We start from the raw sequence: 20,751 nt of genomic DNA on the forward strand, positions 1-20,751 counted from the left end.
GCAGCCTTGCACGTGTGTTTGGAATGCACACAGCATGTGCATGGGGGTGAACCTAAGTGTTAGGGGCTTTGAGCCTTTGGCTTATTTCTTCTGCATTCTACAAAAACCCTTCAAATGTTCACCTTGCTGGGGACTGTTTAGCTAAAACTTTAGGTTTGGTTTCCTGCCTCAGTAAAGTTTAGTAATGATGAACTTTAATCAGTTCGTCTGCTTTGATTTGATCAAATTGGGATTTTACTGAATTGGTTTATTTGTTTAGACTTTATAAAAATCCAACAAAACCAACTCAACAAAACCAAAAATGACTCATCGGACATTTCTACTTTGTTTTAAAATCTGACACATTTTTCAAATGAATTTCAGATTATTATTATTTTTTTCACATTCTAATCATTTAAGATGGAGTTTCATACATTTGTTTAATTTTTTTCAACTTTTTTGGTGATTCATATTTTTTGACAACCTGTGAAACAGACATTTATCCTCAAATTCTTCTCAACTGTAAAAAATCTGTAATTCCCTTAAATCAACTGCTATGATGACTAAATGTAAATCAGTGAAATGCTTTCAGCTGTTCTGCACTTTTTTAGACACATTTACAATTACATTAGCAGTTTAAACTTGTTAAAGTTTATTTCAACTAGGGCTGCACGATATGAGGAAAACTCGCGATATGCGATATTGGTGATTAATATTGCGATAACGATATAATTCGCGGTATATAAACAAATAGCAAAACAACCAAAAACATCATTTCCGTGTTCACTGCAACAGTTTAAAAATGATACTCCAAATGACCCTTGTCGACATAGGAGGCATACATCGAACATAAAAGGGCTCATCTGATTGATCAACGACGTAAACGGGTCCTTCCTATTGGTTAAATGCATGAAGGGATTTATTTCATTTGTTCAATATTTCAAGCTGCCATGAGATTGTTTTAGCACATTTAAGGTAACCATTTATTGCGATTTTCGCCGTCTTTTGCGGTATGCATATTGCACAGCTTAATGTCGCGGTAACGATAAATTTGCGGTATATTGTGCAGGCCTAATTTCAACTCTTTTTATCTTTCAATATCTGCAAACATATTTAGCGTATATTTAGCATAAAACATTTCAGAATTACTTTTGCTTTTATTACTGTTGAGCATTATTAACTTATTTACTCAATATTTTACATTTATAGCATTTTTCAAAACGTCATTCAAATTTGAACCTTGTTCAGACTGTTAGGCATTAAATTTAAGTTTTGCTTCCTTTATTTTATTTTCTTCAACTTTTTGATAAAATTTAATATTAGCTTTTATCAGCTGACAAAAGATTAAAACTTTAAATGTTTGCTACATGCCTGGTTGGTTTTTGTTAGTTTACCTGATTATTTACATCAATTGGTTTTCTTTTTTCCATTGAACCTGCATCTTTTTGTGTCAGGCTGGTCGCTGTTTCCCCCGTCTTCTTGTTTTTGTCCATTTTCTTTAATGGTGTGCGATAAAAACCACTCCTAACACATGTGCGTCTTAGAGTAATTCTCCAGAACTGGGTTGTCAGAAATCATCTGGAGAAAACTGGTTTTATTTTATTCAGGACGGCTGCATCACGCTTGCCTGAACCCATTCCCTTTGATTGGATGCAAAGTAAGTGTACTCGCCAGCTGTGGCATATTTCTCCCGTTATCCTGAGATTTGAGTTCAGACACTGACTGAATGCGTTCCCACGGTTACAGATCCTCCAAAGGATGTTGACATGAATGAAAAAAAAAAAAAAAAGACGGGAGCGGCTCTCAGATGGGATCTGGAGTTTTTACCTTTCATGCAGATCATTTCTTTGAAGATGTTTCTTCCTCTTCTTCTTCTCTGAAGTGAGCCAACTCTCTCCACCTCTTCAGCGCGTAATCGCAGCTTGAGATTGTCAATCAAGCAAATGACCCTGGTAGCATTCAAAAGATGTGTTCACAGCGAGAAAACAAGCGCATAGAAAAGATAAAAACATTTCCCTGTGAGCATAATTAGTCAGTAATGGTAGATGAGAATAAGTGTAGTCATAATTAGCTGGATAGCCTTCAGTTGGTAGTTTGATTACAAACCAGGGGAGAGAAGAATAGCAAATCCATAGTTTTTCACTGCTCTCTGTAGAGCACCAAAGCAGGGACTCATTCATCACTGGAGCAGCAAAGACGTCGATAAAGATCAGCGTGTTTGACTTTTTCTGGTTGCAAAACTTCAATAGTTTCATAGAAGTTTGAGGACAAAATAAATGTTGATGTGTAGAAGTAGATTTTTGCAGCAGATCTGATTGGACGGTGCGTAAATGTCTCTGGACGACGGCCAACCAGATCAAGTGCCACTGGCCGCCCAGTAGCTGGGGGGGGGGGGTATAGAAAAAGTGGGCCATTCTGCACCGCGGGTCATTCCCAACTCCGATTTTAAACACATTATAGTCTGGTAAATTTAGATATTTTTAGACGAAGTGCCTCCAAAGGAAGCACAATCTTCTGTCATCTTCTGTCTTATCAACCGTAAAGATGCAGCTCTATAAATCGCTGTGGTGCCATCAACATCATCAACGCTGTCTCCCCATTTGGACCCAGGTTGGCTGGGATCGCCAGGTTGATGCGTGGCCATCGCCGGTCCCCCGGCCCATGTCAACAGCCCTCGCCGAGTGCCCATGCTACCGCATGATATCTAACAGTCGCACGGTGGCAGTGGGACAGCAGCATGGGGGCAGGGGCAGCGGCTGGAAGGTGGTACAGTGATCCCTCACTATAACGCGGTTTACCTTTCACGGTTTCGCTACTTCACGGATTTGCATCCTGCATCGTGTTCTGCTTTTTGATTGGCTAAAAAGTCCCTCTGCTTCTTCTCTACCTGTGCGTCAATAACATTGCGGTTTAATATGTCCACGTACGTAAAACAGCGTGCCAAATTTACAACACGTACGTGCAAATCATCCTGCAATTTTGAGTTTCTCTAAAACCCATAGAAAAAAAGAGCGACAACAACTGCCAATCACTATGTTCTTTTCCTGAACAAACACACACCTGCACCACGGGCTTCAAATGAAGAAAACACTGCAGAGCAGAGTCAGGATGCAGCAGTTCAGTCTCAGCGGTTCAGTCTGAAGAGCAGTAAATACACCTGAGTCACTATTTGTCCCACTGCACTTTGTATTTTTTTCATAATCATTTTAAAGTTTCTCCCGTTTAATCCAATTACTCGGGTCCCGGTGGGCATGGCTAATCTCCGCAATTTGAAGCCTTCTGTTCACATCGATGATTCAAATTATTATTTGACAGTAGAGTACAGAAGTTATTTGTTGAAAAAAAGCGTTTCTAAAGTACTTTAATTTGTGAAACAAATGCTTGAGCCTGTAAAATGGTTTGTTCTTTCTTTTCAATGTATAATAGAGGATTTAATTGTATAATAATTGTAAAAAAAAAAAAAAAAAAAGAAATTTCTACTTCACGGATTTTGCCTATCATGGGTTCTTTTTGGAACGTAACCCCCGCGAAAAACAAGGGTTTACTGTAGTCTGAAATTGGCCGATCATCAGATGATTTTGGGGACCTTGGAGACCCTCCCATTAGTGGGTTATCACGCTGCTGGCTTCCGGCCACCGGCCTGTCACGGGAATGCCACCGCGTGACCTCCAAATGTGCCCGGGCGGCCACTGACCAATGTCAAAAAACGTCCAGTCGCCATTTAACGTGAACTTTTTCTTAAAACCTCTGCGTGTAAAAATGCGACTTCCACGCGGCCACCTGCAGATTTAGCTGAAAAACCTGGATTGTGGTGGGATTTTGGAATATGTGACTGGAAAATAAGCTGCATTTATGGGAGAAAAATTTGGGATCAAGAATGGACATTTCCTCTTAAAATGTAAATTCTAATAGTGGAATAGATAACAATACTTGACTGAATATCTGCAGGCTTCACTACAGGAACACATTGATGCTTATTTAACTTCATGAAACACAGGAGGAATCTAGTATATTAGTGCAACGTATGAACAGTGATTAAAATAACCATAAAGAACATGCTAACGAGTCAGCTAAACTCTTTATTGCAGAGATATGAACATTTCTAGTCGTTGTTATGGAAAATCACTTTGACGGAGACCACCATAGTAGATCAAACCTCCCTCCCCTTCCCAGCTGTGCACCGTCCTCTGAGCTTCTCCAGCAGAGCAGCTCATCCATCCACATGCAGCAAGTCCAACATCCAAAGACCAAATGCGGTCCCACAACCCCCCCTATAACTCCTTCTCGTATTTCCCCCAATGCCAAACCCAGGCAGAGGTGCCTGCTGGTTCCCATGGTAACCTCTTAGCAGTATTACATCATGGCTGGGAGCAGAGTAGGGCAGAATTTTTCACTCTGGATCCCTGCCTGCTGCCTTCCACCTTCTGCTGCATCTTCTCTCAGAGCGTTATGTAAGACTCACATCCTCCGACTCCAGTCATTCTGGGTGATGAAGGAAGCCGTGGGTGGGCAGAACTTTTTTTTGGGGGGAACCATAAGAGGTCATAGCTTCTCCCTACAGAGGCTGCGTGTTTTTTTTTTACAGATCCACTTCACAGGATAACCACCCCCTGACGTCTGACTGTTTGATTCTCTGACAGGACTTTTCTTTGCTTCTTTGCTTCTTCCTGTCACTAAACGTTATTTTCCGGAAATTCGCCTACGATGACTTTTGAGGTAAAACTGAAATATGACGCGGTCTGTGGCTCCCGCCGGCCTGCGTCTGAAAGCAGGAGATTAGTGAGATGAAAGCGCTGGACGCCTCCCGTTTAACAGCGGAGGTTGCAGGAACTCCCAAGAGGCACTGCTGCACTTCTCCCCCCATTCCAGCCCTGCTCCACGCAGAGTATAAATAAACAGGAAGGATGGAGGTGGAGAGCTTTGTCAGGTAAAGATGCAGAGGGTGGCTGTCTGCTGGGGATTGTACTGCACACGTGTAAAAGAGCAACCCAGGCCAGAACACCGACTCGTGCACGTGCGTCCACCTCGCGCTTTGCACAGTTTCTCTCTGCTGCATAAAGTTTCTTACAGCAATGACCTTATTAATGCCGGACATATTCTCACATCAACAAACTCAATTAATCTGCAGCATATTTACATATTGTGTATGAGAAACGTGTTGTGAGGATTAACACGAAGATATTCTCCACCAGGCTGGAGTCTTCAGAAATGTTAATATATGATTTCTGTGTCGGTGCATCATGAGCAGTCTTTAGACAGAAAACAACACGGATAAATGCTGGAGGCTGCATCAAACAGTGTTGACCGCCCACACAGGGTGTAGCCTCTCCTTCAACAGCGTCCACCAGCAGAACTTTCTGTTAGAGATTCAGGCGAGTTTAAAGGCAGAACTTTGATTTCCTTTGTATCCATGGCTAACATGGCAGTTGTGGGGTCATTGATGTATTTGTGAAGGAGTCTCTACTTCATATCACTTTTCTCAAGGTTTTCCTTTTTTTAAGATTGGTTCTCCATTAAGACTTCACCAAGATGGTCATAGGGGTAGAAAAACACCACAGAAACTAAAGCGTTGGTCACATAAATCTGTACACGGCGTTGACCCGTACGGGTGCTGTGGATTTTTGGGTTGTTTAGGCTCGTGGAGGGTTGTAGAGAATGGCAGCCGTTTTATTAAGGGGAGTGGAGGTGTGTCCTGCAGTTCCTTTGAAGCTCGTATGGCTTCCTCAAGAGACGTCATGAAAATGGAATGTTTAATTGTCGGTAAGTGTATCATGAAATACTTTATTTGTAGGACTAATGTGCGTTGGAGGCACTTATGACATACAGGTAATACTGTTGTAGGGTGCCCTTGTGCCACACTCTAGTGCACAGGTGTCCAATTTCAGGCTTCAAGGGCCCATGTCCTACAACTAACCTGCCATTGAGGCTCCTTATTGGCTAAACACACCTGATTCAAGTATTCAACCGCAGATGAGGCTCCGTTTCTGAAAAACCAGCAGGAGTCTGACGCCCTTACTACCTTACTGACCACATGTTAATGCCACATGCATAGGGTGCGCATCGTTGTGGTTTTGTGGCATTATTTTCAGAGATTTCCTAAGGAACTACACGGTAGCTTTTAGGGTGATGTCACAGCAGCGTCTGTCGCATAACAAGACCAAGAAAAGCATGTAAGAAGCGTTTTCGGCGGCGTTAAAATACACGTTCTAACAGGTAAAGAGTTGAACCCTTTCTTCCTCTTTGGTAACACGACAATGGTTGCCTTATATTTGTCCGCGACTCTGTTGATTCATTCCTGCTCTGTTTACGTCGGCTACGGTGGCCGTTTTGGTTCAGTCACTCTGCTCCAGGAACGGATTGTATTCAGACTGAGGAATCTTAAAGCGAACCAAAGTTCCGTCTGATTGGAAACTAACCGAAACCACCTGGAAAGATGGGTCCCGAACCAGGGTCCGCTTGGGTGTATTCAGACTGAAAATTTGTCCCGGATTATCGGAGGAAACCAAGTCTGGTTCACTTAAAGGGGGGCCAAATGTGTCTGGTCTGAAAACCCCGAAATTTCAATGCCAGTTTAGTCTGATGTCAAATTGAAGCCACAGTGAACACAACAATTAAAGTGTGGCTTTGTTAAAGGGGAATGGTGGTATGCTAGTTTCTTTTTTTTCATTTCCTTCCTGTGATCTGTGGTTGTGACATTGCTTAAACCACAGAACTACTTTTTACCCTGCAAGGTCTTGGTGCCCACATTCAAGGAGGGTAAACATAATTCAAGAAATTTGACAGCATTTATCTAGATAAAATGTAAATTATGGTGTGAAAAATGTGATAATTACATCATATTTAAAAGTATTTCCTTGTTTTTTTGCTCATCAGGTCCTAATCAGACACTATAGCAACAACAAATTTCCAGTTTCCGGTAATGACTGCTCTCGTTTAACTTTATAAATTCACTTGTATTTATCTTAATCTGTTGTAATTTTATAGTTTTCTTTACAATAAGACATCTTCTCTGCATGGCTACAGAGTAGCTTTACCTTGTACTTACTCTTGTAAAAACTTTTCCAAGAATTTGGACTGAACCATCCATGAAAAGACTCCAGAGTCTGTAAACACCATGTTAACTGGAATGACCCTTTTTAATGTGACAGCTGGAGTTAGCATTTTTTTTTTCATTTGGGAAATATTTCTTAGAAAAGCTGCTCAAGTTTTGTCACTAGGAGAAGAAAAGAGAAGAAACCACAGCAGGAAATCGTGCTGCGCGTCCATTCAAAGTCTGTCCTCGGGGGGGGGGGGGGGGGGGGGGGGGGCTGCGTAGTGAAAGTGGTGTCAGTTCCAGCAGGAGAGCGGCTGAGTGATGCTGACTGATTCCCCCACTGAGGCCGGTTGTGAAGGGAATCCGGCATGATTCAACAAAACCCCATTTTTTTCTGCATCTTTGTGTGATTTTTTTTTTTCTCCCAGAGCAGAGCACCAGCAGATGTTCAGGGTTCAAGCCTGTGACCCCACTTACAGCCTCTTCTTCTGCTCATGTCTGATTCATCCTCATGGCAGGTGACGCGACGGGACTCACTCTGGGAGCCAGTTTGTTTGTGGTGATGGTTTCCTCTCCTCTCTGCCTCAACAAACCTCTGTTGCCATGGAGTTTAGCCGGAAACGGGCGAAGACGCCTGACAGGCTGACATTGATGAAGCAGATCTAAGACCTTCACTGAAGATAGTGACGAGCAAAGATTTATCACCTTACTGTTGAACTTGTTAGCCATTTTGTGAAGGTATCCAATGTGCATTTTGCATTTTTTCCCCTAATTCTAAGTCATTGCATTTTATGCACGAAAGGTCTTCTAATTTAGCTCATAGCTCAAGGACCGGTGGAAAATAGTCTCCAATTACAAACCCATCTGCAAAGTAAAGTTTTGCTCAGCTCCACAAAATTGGTGGTTTCTCGTGTGAAGACCGTCCATCAACTGTCTGCTTCTAATTCAGGGTTTGGGTCACAAGGCCAGCAGTCTAAAATCTGTATCCAGACGTCCTTCTTCCAGCTCTTTTGGGGAAACACCATTGTGTCCACTGCCCATTAAGGAGATATAATCATTTTAGCGTGTGCGGGGGCCGCCTCTCGGTTGAACATGGCCGTAACATTTCCACAGAAAGGCGTCAGCTGACCCTTCTGGATGTGGAGAAGAAGCGGCTCTTTGACCTCCTCCAGTGGCTTTTAGTCAGACATTTCAATGTCATTGCAGTTGCATCATCAAAGCAGAGCTTAGCAGCAAAACTGTTTTATTTCAGAAAACAGCTGTTTCATCTGTGGTTACGACCCCAACGGATGCTTCTCCCAGCAAAAAAGCAGAATCCGGTTCTTTATGGCTTCTCAAATCTTCCTCAATAAACACTTTTTTTGTTTTTTTCATTTTGGACGATTCATCCACCATCTGTCTGCATCAGCCACTAAAAACCTTCTGTTGAAGTGAGTTTGAGGAGTAAACAGGAAGGAGACTGGATCAAACGCAGAGGTGAGGTAAAACCAAATTTATAGGTGAGTCTCTTGTCTGAAAACAGACAGAAATGCAGCCCATGAACGGTAAACGAAAGCTCTGCTTAACACACAGCGTTTGTGTACTTGTGCAGGCATGTGTTTGTGATTGAGCTTTAGAGGCAACTCGGTGCTGTGAAGTGGAACCTCCCAGTGTTGTTTACACGAAGGTTCAGTGGGTTTGTTGTGGGACTGCGTGGCTCTGCATCACGTCTCCTCGCAGTTATTACCTCTGCTGGGACACCGGACTCCACGCTCGCTGGAAACATCATTAAAAGTCGCGTTTTTATTTCGGGACTTGAAGGGATTTTGTTCTGATGTTTATGATCCATCTGCGTCTCCGGGGACGTTTTTCCACGGTCTCGTATTCTTGTGCTCCTGTCATAAGATCTGCTTTCCTGCTCACACACCAGCATGGCATTTTGGCTGCTCGGATCTAGGCGAGCTCACACTGGCTGCTAACAGTAAATATTAAACACATCCAGCTGTCGCTGAGAGATGGCAGAATGCTCGGCCGCTCTGTGTTTCTTGTGGCTTTTTACAGCCTGTTCTGCGTTGTGTTTGACTTATAAAGTTATTACGGTGGAACACAGAGCAGCCACTCACACGCAGCAAGATACTGTTCATGCAAATAGGTCAGCAGAGTACAAAACAGGGAAGGAGTGGGAGAAAACAGTGGGAAACCGGTGAACTATTCTCTCTGCCCTTATTTTTCCTGCGCTGCACGTTGAGAAGGAGGACTGAAATAACACGGAGGTGGAATGATGAAGTGCCCAACCACTCCGTCTGCATATAACACCCCCTCTGGTCTTGATTTTAGGCCCCGCATAGCCTGAATGCTGTCGTTCCGAGCCACTCTGCCAGTTTTTAAGGAATGTAACGCCCCCCTCGGGGAGTAGCTGTAGGCATACTTGACATCGCAGTAACTCTAAAATATTTAAATACTTTTTTATCTAGATGAAGGCATTGGTTCATAGCATCAATAGTATTTTTTCCCAGTCTGGGTTTGGAAAATGTTTCTGTAGAATTTTTATATCGAAATTAATTTCCTCGATAGTTAGCCAAGCCTCAGGTTAGCCACATCTGTGTAATTAGCATGAGAACCGTGTCATAAGTACTATTTAGGCTTGCTGGGCTCACTAATGTTAGTAATTATGTAAGCGGGTTAATTTCATAACCTGCTGTGTGAACATTTGTGTTTAACAACCAATTTGTCTATGTGCTAAACTCCTGTTAGCACTATAGCTAGCATGCTAACAATGTGTACCGCCAAAGGTTTCACATCGCAGTAGAAGAAACGATATGATAGAACAAAGATACATAACAACAGAAAAATTGGCGGCATCTGAAAAATGACAACTTTCACAAACTTTCTTATTTTTACATAAACATTTAACAACATTACATAAACAGTGACCTCTGGTGGCCAACTGGAGTCATTACAACCCTACATGTGTAAAGCACCGACTGTTTAAATGTCGACACGAAGTGTTTAGAAAATGAACTACCTTGGGAGTATTTCAGGCAGGCAACTAGAGCAGTGTGTTCAACTAGAGCAGTGTGTTTACCTGGTCACTCCTCCCTGCGGGCGGTTCAGTCTAATTAACTCCCCTGTTCAGCGTCCTTAAGTTCCTTAAGTTCCAGACCAGGTGTGCGGTCCAATCCCTTTTCATCTGTTTCGTCACCCCACCCTCCTCCCCGGCTTCCACCTTTGAGCTCCGTTAGGGATAGTTTAACACCCAAAGTTTTCTTTCTTTCGATCTTTGTTTTCATGTATCTGAATGGAGCCTTATGCCAAACTAAAAGAAATATGGAAATAAATCTTCTTTATTGCATGAGTTGTCTGACTGAAACACCATTTGGTCTTTACAATCCACTGCTTTCTTTTATTTGTGCGAATTAGCAAATCATATTTATAGATTTCAAAAGATCCAAGAACTCAAAAAAGTTGGTTTACTCACTTAAAAAGGTTAAAACATTAAAAACAGAAATTAAAATACACATTTGCCCTAGATATGAAGTTAAATACGTAGCTGCTCCCTAAAAATAGATTAAAAAAACTGATAAAATGTTTTTATTACTTGCTTAATTTTAGTTACCTCCAGAAAAGTGAAACACAAGCAAAACATTGTAAAAATAATGTATAAAGAAAATTCGAAGTGTATCTATTCAAATCTATTGCATGACAGTCCAACAAAGTGCAAGTCTATCAAGTTTATTACTAACTATGACAGCAGTAAGTATAAAAAAGTATAAATAACTAAGTATAAAAAGAAATTTCACAAAACATATAATTATGTTGCCTCCAGTATGATATATAGTGTAACAGTGTCCATGTGCTGATAAGTTTACAAAGTGTCAATAATGTGCAGAGATTGTTTAGAGTTTTGAGCAGTTTCCAATTCAGGATCAGCTGCAGTGGAACGGTTGGATTGGGGGTGAGTCCAGGAAAAGCAGGTACTGGTCTTCCTGGACTCACTTAATGAAGAACTCACTTAATGAAAAACAAACTGACTGAATTGTTTTAAATATTGTTTCTAAAAACATTTTACATCAATAGTCACTGCAGAATTCCACTCCCACCACTGTCATCTGCAGAAGTTCTCAGATGACAGTGCCATTGTGGGCTGTGTATCAGGGGGGGATGAGCAGGAGTACAGGGGGGTCATCTCTGACTTTGTTGGCTGGTGTGAAGTTAACCACCTGCTGCTAAACACCAGCAAGACAAAGGAGCTGATCCTGGACTTCAGGAGGTCCTCACCATCACAGTCAGGGAACATCCAGGGTTCAGACATTGAGGTCGTGGACACATTTAAATATCTGGGTGTTCACCTGAACAACAGACTGGACTGGTCCAACAACACGGATGCTCTGTACAGGAGGGGCCAGAGTCGCCTTCACCTGCTGAGGAGACTGAGGTCGTTTGGCGTGTGCAGATAGCTGCTGAGGACCTTTTACGACACTGTGGTGGCTTCAGTGGTCCTTTATGGAGTTGTGTCCTGGGCGGAGGGCAGTGCAGGCAGAGACTTGAAGAGGCTTAACAATCTGGTTAGGAAAGCCGGCTCTGTTCTGGGCTGCACACTTGAGTCCATCGAGGAGGTGGCGGACAGGAAGATGTTGGCTAAGCTAACATCCATCATGGATAACCCCTCCCACCCCCTACACCAAACTGTAGAGGCGCTGACCAGCTCCTTCAGCACAAGACTGTTGCACCCTCAGTGTAAGAAGGAGCGCTACCGCAGGTCATTCCTCCCCACAGCCATCAGACTGTACAACAACGTGTCAAAGTGACACTCCACGGTCCCAGGGTGTTTTTTCATTCACTCATTTATCTATTTTCTTTTGTTGTAGTTGTTGTTTTTCAATTTTAAATTGTTTTTTGTTCCTGAACAGTTGTTTGTTTTTGTTTTTGGTGTGAACTTCATTAGTTATTTCTGTATTTTGAAAAAAATTTGTAATGTTTTTTTACAGTTTTGCAGCTGTATTTATTTAATATTTAATATTTATTTCTTTATTTAATAAGAATCTCATTTTTGATAATAATTTTTCATAATAATTTTAGTAATATTTTTAATTATTTAATATAACTGTCATTTGTGATGTCCTTTATTGATGTTATATTATATAGATTATTTCTGAATGTCGTGTTGCTGCCACAGATAAATGAAATTTCCCCATTGTGGGATTAATAAAGTGATTCATCTATCTATCTAATTGTTAAAATTGTAAAAAGCTTCAACTGGATGTGGGTTCAAATCCCTTCTTCCATGTGAGAGGGAAATTTCCTTTTCATATTTGACCCCGCCCCCAAGGAAGCAGTGAGCTAAAATCACTTGGAAGTGGTTGAACCCGCCCCCTATGTTGCTGTACATCAGCGGTCGTCCTTTGATGCTACCTGTTCAGCATTGAGGTACTGAGGCCCATTGTCAGGTGGGTGGGCAGGCAGGTCTTAATAAACGCTCCTGCAGACCAGAGTAGTCCTAAACCAGAGACTCGGCGGAAGAAGAAAGAATGAAAAGAGAAGTGTAGTGAAACACAGTGACATATGTTCCAGAGGATGTTTGATTGGCCGTTCTGAATGTCAATCAAGTGACGTATATCACAGTGAGGATGATGATTTGCCAGAGATTTTTTTTAAACTGTATTTTTAAATTTTTTTTTGTTTATCTTTGATGGCACGCGATCTACCGTCACGTCCTACGATCATGATCTGCGTAATGAGCTCCCCTGTTCTAAAGAGATCAACACGCAAACAGGAATTTCCTGAACGTTTTTGTTGAGGGAGCTGAAAAACATACAGAAGAACTCAAAGAAGATCTCAGCAGTGATTCATTCACATAAAGGTGCTACCTGATCGTGATTATTAGCATGAAAACCAGAATGTTTACCTTTGTACTGCTCTCAACTGCAGTAGGGCTGCACAAATGGGAAAAGCTTCCAATGTGCGATATTAGTGATCAAGATTGTGATGACAATGCGGTAAATGGCGTGTGGTTGTACAGCGCTTTACTACCTTCTTAGAAGGCCCAAAGCACTTTACAGTCACAGTCCCATTCACACACACACACACACACCACTGCCAAACACTGGAGCCAACCTATAACAACCGGGATTAATGTGGGGGTGAGAACCATGCCTGCGATCCTCCAACCAGAGGCCGAACGCTCAACCTCTGCACCTTGGCCACCAACGAGTTGATTTGGGATACATCAATAAATGGAAGAACAAAAGCCAAAAAATACATCTATTTCCCGGCAACAGTTTAATTTAAAAAAAGTCAACAAAACTTAAATTATCATCCAAAAGACCCACGTCTACATAGGAGGCGGGCATCTAACATAAAAGGGCGCCACTAGATTGGTCCTCATCATAACGGCCTCTATTTGATTGTTTTAATACTTCAAGCTGCCATGTGTGTCAACATTTAACCCTTGTGCTATCTTAGATGACCCCACCCTTACATTGACGTGTTCTCCCTACCATGACAAAGGTGGATAAAGGTGGAAAGATTTTATGTAATCCATGGACACCAGTGAAGATCAGAAACAATTGAAGAAAAAAGGTTCAGAGCACTGTCTAGTGGGTCTAGATGACCCAACTCCCAATGTTAAAGTGCCTAGGACAGCACAAGGATTACGGGAACATTTATCGCAGTTTACATACGTGTGCGTATTGCACAGGCTGACATCACCATGACGATCGATTCATTTCGGGGCCTAAACTGCAACTTCTTTGTGTCTTGCAGCTCTGCACGAGTTTCCCACAGACCTGTTCACCAACGAAGAGCGGACGGAGGGAGCTGTGGCCTTGCATGTCCTGTGTGTAAGTTCACCTGGCTGTTCACGATGTGGTAAAGACGCCTGTTAAACCTCCAAGACAAAGATCTGAGGTGGAAAATCAAGACCACCAGTGTGGCTGTGGAGTATGTGAAAAGTGGTGATCTCCATGAACGTGACGGTCCTTAGTAACCATTGGTTTGTTACGTTTAGTTTTGTTGAGTATTTGTTCCCGTTTTATAGTCGTTACAGCAGAATATCACATGCTCTTCAAACTACCTGAACTCATCCGCCATTTACTCAGTTGGCGCAAAGCTTCCTGTCCCTGTGTGCGAAACAAAAAACGCCAACACTGGAGCGAAAGCTTTGGCGTTGAACGCTTAAAATGGGTGGCACTGTGGTGAAGCGGTTTGCAACCGCTTTAGACCTGGTATGTCCTCTTACAGACTTTAGTTGAAAAACAACTCTTTAGAAAAACGGTCTTATGATTTTCGTGCCTCAACAGTTAATAAAAAGTTCCCACAAGATCCTGGAAGGACTTGTTATACTTCCGGACAATGTATTAGTGCTGAAAGTGTTGTTACCTGGTTGTGTTTGCCATTGGTCTTTGCATTAGTTTTAGGTATAAAAATGTTCTTTTTCCAAAAGGTTTCGTTGGGTTTTTGTATGTGTTTGAGGACAAAATATTGATTGTTTACCAATAATGCTAATCTTTATAACTGTGATGTGTTGAAATGATCAGTTATGATAGAAAATGCAGAACCAAATTGTTCCCAATGTTTTAACTAAATGTGATCGTGTCAGCTTTGTTTGTTAGCATGTCCACGACGGGACGTGTACTACCGAAGTTTACCACTGAAGAGGAAGCAGCATGGTGGAACACAGAAAGAAAAAGAAAAAGGAAACCAAATGTTTTAAAGAATAGTATTTATTGGAAAAACAATACAGTAAATGGAGTCTCCAGAACATTTGATTTCGTTTGTTGTGATGTATTTTGTTATGCAAAGTTAAAAGAGTCGGTTGGAGGAAAATGGTGGTTTAGATCATTTTGTTCTTGCCACTTTGCTGCAGCGGTAATGTTAGGTTGAGAGGTGTGAGGGGCTATAAGCTAGTGGGAGGGCGTGTATACAGATGGAGGATGGGAAAAGGGGGCGGGCTTACTCCACGCCAACAGTCTGGACTATAATAATTCAGAAGTAGATTTCTAATGAACTACTGTCACTCTGCTGAAACTATGTCCTAGATAACGACAGTTTTTTAAAATTTTGGCTAAAAATGGCATAATCATAATTAAAAGACCACTGGGAACACTTTGAAAATAGATTGCGAGATGATCAGAGTAGGTCTTTTAGGTCAACAAACAGCAACAAAACATAGGGAACAGGTGCCATCATAGCAACCTCTGAAGTGTGGTTGCTGTAAATGTCCATGATCTGAGTTCAGCGTGAAGTTCCGTTGTCTTCTCCGGTCCTCCTCCATCGCTTTCATGGAGGTTCACGGCCGGCACCTCGATTCTGCAGCTGCAGCTCTCACTTTACCTTGATGGACTTCTAATCGCTGCTTTCAGAGAGCCAAAGATGAGATTCACAGCAGAGAAATGGAAAAGTGTTTGACCCCTGAAATGAGTTGGAGTTGAAAAAATGTGACTCTCCCGTTTTCCTCGCCTCAAACCTCCTCAACCTGACACCCGAATTCGACATTACACTTTTATCTCATTGCAACAATACGAGGACTGAAGGAAAATAAAGCTTTATAGCTATAAAGAATTCAAAGAAATTATTTAAAACTGGCAAAAAAAACCAATATTTTTTTAATTGTAGGCATTATAAAAAATGGATGGTTACTTTGGAGCATTATATTTATAAAGGGAAGGTTTTGCAATGCATTATGGAAGTGTGTCAGCTTCATTTCCTTCTTAAATGTTTAATTCTCAACCATGGGAATTTCAGTGACATCTCCATTAAGAAGGAGGATATGGCGCACAGGATTCTGTTCCCTTCACTTCATTTTGTCCAGTTCCACTTCAGCTGGTGCTAAAAATGTGATCGATCTCATTTCCCGATCAACTTTCAGGTAAAATTGATCCATTTGTGCTCATGAAGGTGGGGCACCTTCAAAACCAATGGTTTTGTTTAAGTTACGCAATATAATTACAAACAAACACTTCACAGTCCTTTTTTAACAGTGAACAATAAATTCTTTATTTAACCTGCCCTGTTAACAGGCTCTCTAAATGCAGGATTCCTGTTCAGCTGTGATCAGCTGGTGGTTGGTGTTACTGTTAGAATGAAAGTGGCTTAAAAAGAAAAAGAAAAACATCGGTTGCTATGGAAATTTAAAAAATTACTTTACCATTGACAAAAAAAAAAATGTATACACATACTTCTGAGCTCTGGATATGAAAGTAATTTAATGGTTACTATAGAGTTTTACCCTCATGAAGGGAGATATTTGCAATGCAAATCTGACCTCTGAGCCTTTTTTGTGAGTTGTAGGACCTTTTTGAACTTCTGTGCAGGTTTATGGAGAAGTCTGTGAAATGTTCTCTTAAAATGGAAGGTTTTCATAAGATTTTCTTCTGTTATTTCCATACAAAGTCCAATTTTTATTCCTAAAACATCACAGCTGCAGCAGACGGAAGGTGGTTTCCGACATAAAAACTAACAACAGGGGATTAGAAGGCAAATGTAATGATTGAAAATGTTCTGATTTAAATAAAATCAAACATTGGGAAAACATCAGAAAGGTGGAGTTCCTGCAGCTTTTGCAGATGTTGGTTCTGCTGCAGTCAACGTTGTGTTGCTTTTCTTCTTCCAGGTCGCTTCAGCAGAGGCAGAAGCTGTGTGAACAAACTCCCCCCTGAGTGGCTTTAATGCCACCGTGCTGCAAAAGTAAAAACTAACTTCCCTGTTTAAAAATGTAAATAGTGCGAGCCCACAGGCCGGGCATCCATTTTTAATGCTGCATCCGTGAACGTACGCCGCTGCATTTGCATGAGATCAGATCTATGACTCTGCAGCCGTCAGCCATTAGACTTACTGCTGAATCATTCATAATGAAAGACGCATCCGTGAGCTGAAGGGAAAAGGCGGCAGAGGCATTCGCTGCCGTGACATGCAGGACGGTTGCAAAATATTCCAAATATTTCAGCCGTCGGAGCGCAGCTCTGCAGGAACGGCACACAGCTGGATGCCTCTGCAGAACGCCAGCAGGATGAGTCACTTCACTCATTCTTTGCTCGTCTCCTCACAGACCTTCTACATGTTCTGCGCTCTGGCCCTTGTCTGCGATGACTACTTCGTCCCCTCCCTGGAGAAGATCTGTGAGGTAAAAAAGCCCATCTGTACGTCCCCCCCCCCCTTTCTGCAGCCACAACACAGTTCTGCTCTGCCAGTGTTCAAATGAAAGCTGCCAGATTTAAAGACGCCAAAACCCAGAACCTCACCAGAGAGATTTTTAGTTTTTTCTCAAAACTGAGACACGATTCCACAGAAAATTCAACACCTAAAACTAAAAACATGTCCAACCTCTCCAAAACCTCAAGGTTTACCTGATGCTGCTCGAATGAGGCTTCCTCAAAACCAGATCACTTCATTTTAGAGACGATCAACCAAATCAAGGATCCATTACCCAATATTTCTAATAACTGCTTCATTTTTAGGTGATTAAAGAAGAATAAATAACTAAACAACAAAAGTTTTTAACTGCGTGTCCTCAAAAGTTTACTCTCATTAATTGTATATTTTAGACATTTTTTAGAGGAATTCTAAAAGCTGATTTTCATTTCATGCCTCAAGTTGTTTCACCGTTATTTAAAAATATATTATTCAGTGTTTTTTCCATTCAAGGTGATGCTAAATTAAGAGAAGTCCCGGATTCAATGGTATGTTTCAAATGAGCGGCATACGGTGTGAAGGGTTCGATTGTGTTCACTTTGTGAGTACAGAGTCAGATCCAGCAGTTAGAACAGTTAAGTCTGAAAAATGAAACGGCTTATTTATTAGCTGAAGAAGACAAACCAGATGCAGCAATGCATAATACTTATTTTCACAAAAATGCTAAAAATTTGTAATTATTAAAGGCTAGGAAGCAGAAAAAATGGAATGACGTTTAAAAAAAAAAAAGAAATTAGGAATTTGTCAAAATATCAGATTATTTAAATGTTGAGAACACAAAAGAGCATCAACAAACACAGTTACATGTTAATCACAACAGTAATATTTAGTAAAAGTACAACATTTCTTACGGTGGTTATTTGAAGAAGGACATCGGTTGGTCATTTAAAAAGTAAAAATAAAAAACAGAACTCTGTCCGCTATTGTGCGTCGTCAACAGCCGTTAGAGTTCGAGGCTGCTGAAGTCCTGCTGCTGTTTTTCCTCAAACGTTCTCCTCTGGTGTCTCAGCGTCTGGATCTCAGCGAGGATGTGGCGGGCGCCACCTTCATGGCCGCCGGCAGCTCGGCCCCAGAGCTCTTCACGTCGGTGATAGGTAACAGAGTTTCTCCCTCCGCTGTTCGTGGGACTTCAGCGATCTTGCTTCACAAACTGCATCAGAACTAAATGATCTAAAGATGCTGCAGCATATGTGTTTCCTTTCCAGCCAGAGAAATGTACAATGAAGTGCCAGATGAATAAAATATTTAAAAAGTACTCAACTACATACTTAATTGTTGTCGATTAGATGGTAATGCTTTATGTCTTGTGGGGACACTCCGCTGCAGGTGTGTTTATCACCAAAGGGGACGTGGGAGTTGGGACGATCGTTGGCTCGGCGGTCTTCAACATCCTCTGCATCATTGGCGTCTGCGGCTTCTTTGCCGGCCAGGTATGATGCTCCACCACATCCTCCCTCTGTGCTGAGACGCTGGCAGAGACTAAATGATGCTTCTGTGCAAAGCGCCGCTCAGAGCAGCCGCCCTCTGGGGACTCCTGCCGCGTCACAGAGAGGATCTGAGGACGAGGATTAGCTCTGAGAAAAAGAAATGCACTGCAGTCCAAACGGGGATGCCATCGTTGTTATGCCATGGAAGGGTGAATCCTCAATTCTGATTGGCTGCTGGGTGTGCATTAAAAAGTGATGACCCACAGTGATAACCGCACGCCTAAAAAAGAGGTTCCGGTCACATAGCTGAAATGTTTTGTATCACTGCGCCGGCTTCTTTAAAACAAACTTTAGCTTCATCATCTGGACAAAAACAATCAGTGAGAGGTGAACTTTGTCTCCTTAACCCATCGTGACGATCAGCATATATATCGCTTTCCTTTGCCGCTGCAGTCAAGACGGAGGTCGAAGCAGCGCAACAAATACAAACCGAAAAAATAACAAGAATAAAGTACTAAAAACTGGTGGAACATTTATTTCTTTTGTAAGTGACCATGGTATAAGCGGGTTATTGCATCGGACGGTTCAGGGTTCCACATCGTCTGTTAATTTCTGATAACACAAACTTCGTCGGCCATTAACCCTTACATGACGTAATCACACCGAAATAATAACCACATGTGGCGAGGAAAAAGGTTTCCTGGCTTCAGCTACCTCTGCAGTACGGTGAAGTTCAGAACAAGGAGGACAGCTTTGCTGAGCATCAACAACCCTGTAGAGCTGTGACCTCTGACCCTGACCTGATGTTTACAGCAGCAGTGTAAAATCAGGAGATTGGGGGCTCCCTGCGTTTTCATCACTCAGGAGGGAAATCCTTCCAAGCAAAGTCCAACTTTCAGAAGACTGGGGATCAGATCTTTTTTAAGCCAAGAGCAAAACTATTTACATGAGTTTCAATATGTCGCATGCCAACACACACAGCTGTAAAAGCTTTCATTTTTCACAATATTTCACACTTTCATGAAGAAAACTGTTTGGCTGAATTTGCCACCAAGCTCCTTCCCCAAATCAGGAATTTATGAGTCTGAAAACGAACTAATTTTTAAGATGAATTCATCAATATTCATAAAACATAAAGTGTCATAAAGCCAACAGTGAAGGCTGCAGAACACAAAGCAGAAGCTTAAACTATTCTGTTACTGTAATTCCATCAAGGTGCGTCATCTTTTATCCTAAAACTTCACAAAGTTTTGTTTTATGAATAAATGAAAGTGTTTGTGTTTATGTGAACTGCTGACAGCTGATGCTGCTTCATGGCGGTGGTTGTTTTTTTGTCCTTTGTTTCAGGCGGTGAAGTTGTCTCACTGGGCTCTGCTGCGAGATTCCACCTATTACACATTTTCCATCACGGCTCTCATCGCGGTAAGAGTTTACGCCGAGCACGTTGGTGTAACGTGCAAAAACAAATGCTGCCGTTACGCTAAAATGCAAGTTAAACAGCCGGAGAAAAGGAAGCATTACGAACAACTTATGAAAAATGATAGAATAACAATTTTGAGGTGATAAATTATGAAGAAAATAAAGCAATTTACTATCTGAATGAAGGTCATCAATGAGAAAAGAAGACGGCTATAAACTTTAGAGCTTCACAAACTTAAAAAGATCATTAAAAAAAATAAATGTTGTAGAAAACATCAAAATGTTAGATGCTTATCAGCTTTAGAAAATATGTTTGTTAATGATAAAGTCAACAGAAGCAATTTATAAACTTAATTAAAAAAAGCTAAAAATTGTGAGTTTTAGGAAGTTTAATTCGCTATTTGTAAAAGTATTGATTTTATAATCCTTTTAAAGCAAAGTTAGAATCAACTTTGAGCTTTTAACTATTTCAGTTTTGCTTTTATTCCACGTTAGAGAACCTCAGATTGTAGACATTGCCGCCTTCATTGTCTCACTTTGTCTTCTGTTGTTTTTCTAGTTCATCTACGATGAGAATGTGTGCTGGTGAGTATTGATGCACACAGACCATCCATGCAGTCGCTATATTTCTGAATACCTGACGGTCAAAGGTTTCTGTACGTGTTCAGGTGGGAATCTCTGGTCTTGGTCCTCATGTATGCCGTCTACATCCTCATCATGAAGTGA

The 20,751-nt window shown here is 41.5% G+C and overlaps 1 protein-coding gene across 1 annotated transcript in view; it reads left to right on the forward strand.

Moving 5' to 3' along the window:
• The window catches only part of slc24a3 (solute carrier family 24 member 3), a 58,850-nt gene that overhangs the window by 26,676 nt on the left and 11,423 nt on the right, over positions 1 to 20,751 (forward strand). Inside the window, exons 3-9 of the mRNA XM_011493861.3 lie at positions 13,754 to 13,830; positions 17,037 to 17,111; positions 18,189 to 18,273; positions 18,506 to 18,609; positions 19,954 to 20,028; positions 20,585 to 20,610; positions 20,694 to 20,747. Of these exons, the coding sequence (XP_011492163.1) occupies positions 13,754 to 13,830; positions 17,037 to 17,111; positions 18,189 to 18,273; positions 18,506 to 18,609; positions 19,954 to 20,028; positions 20,585 to 20,610; positions 20,694 to 20,747 (496 nt within the window). The remainder of the gene's footprint in view (positions 1 to 13,753; positions 13,831 to 17,036; positions 17,112 to 18,188; positions 18,274 to 18,505; positions 18,610 to 19,953; positions 20,029 to 20,584; positions 20,611 to 20,693; positions 20,748 to 20,751) is intronic.

Source organism: Oryzias latipes, chromosome 1 (assembly GCF_002234675.1).
Source record: "Oryzias latipes chromosome 1, ASM223467v1".
Lineage (NCBI taxonomy): Eukaryota > Metazoa > Chordata > Actinopteri > Beloniformes > Adrianichthyidae > Oryzias > Oryzias latipes.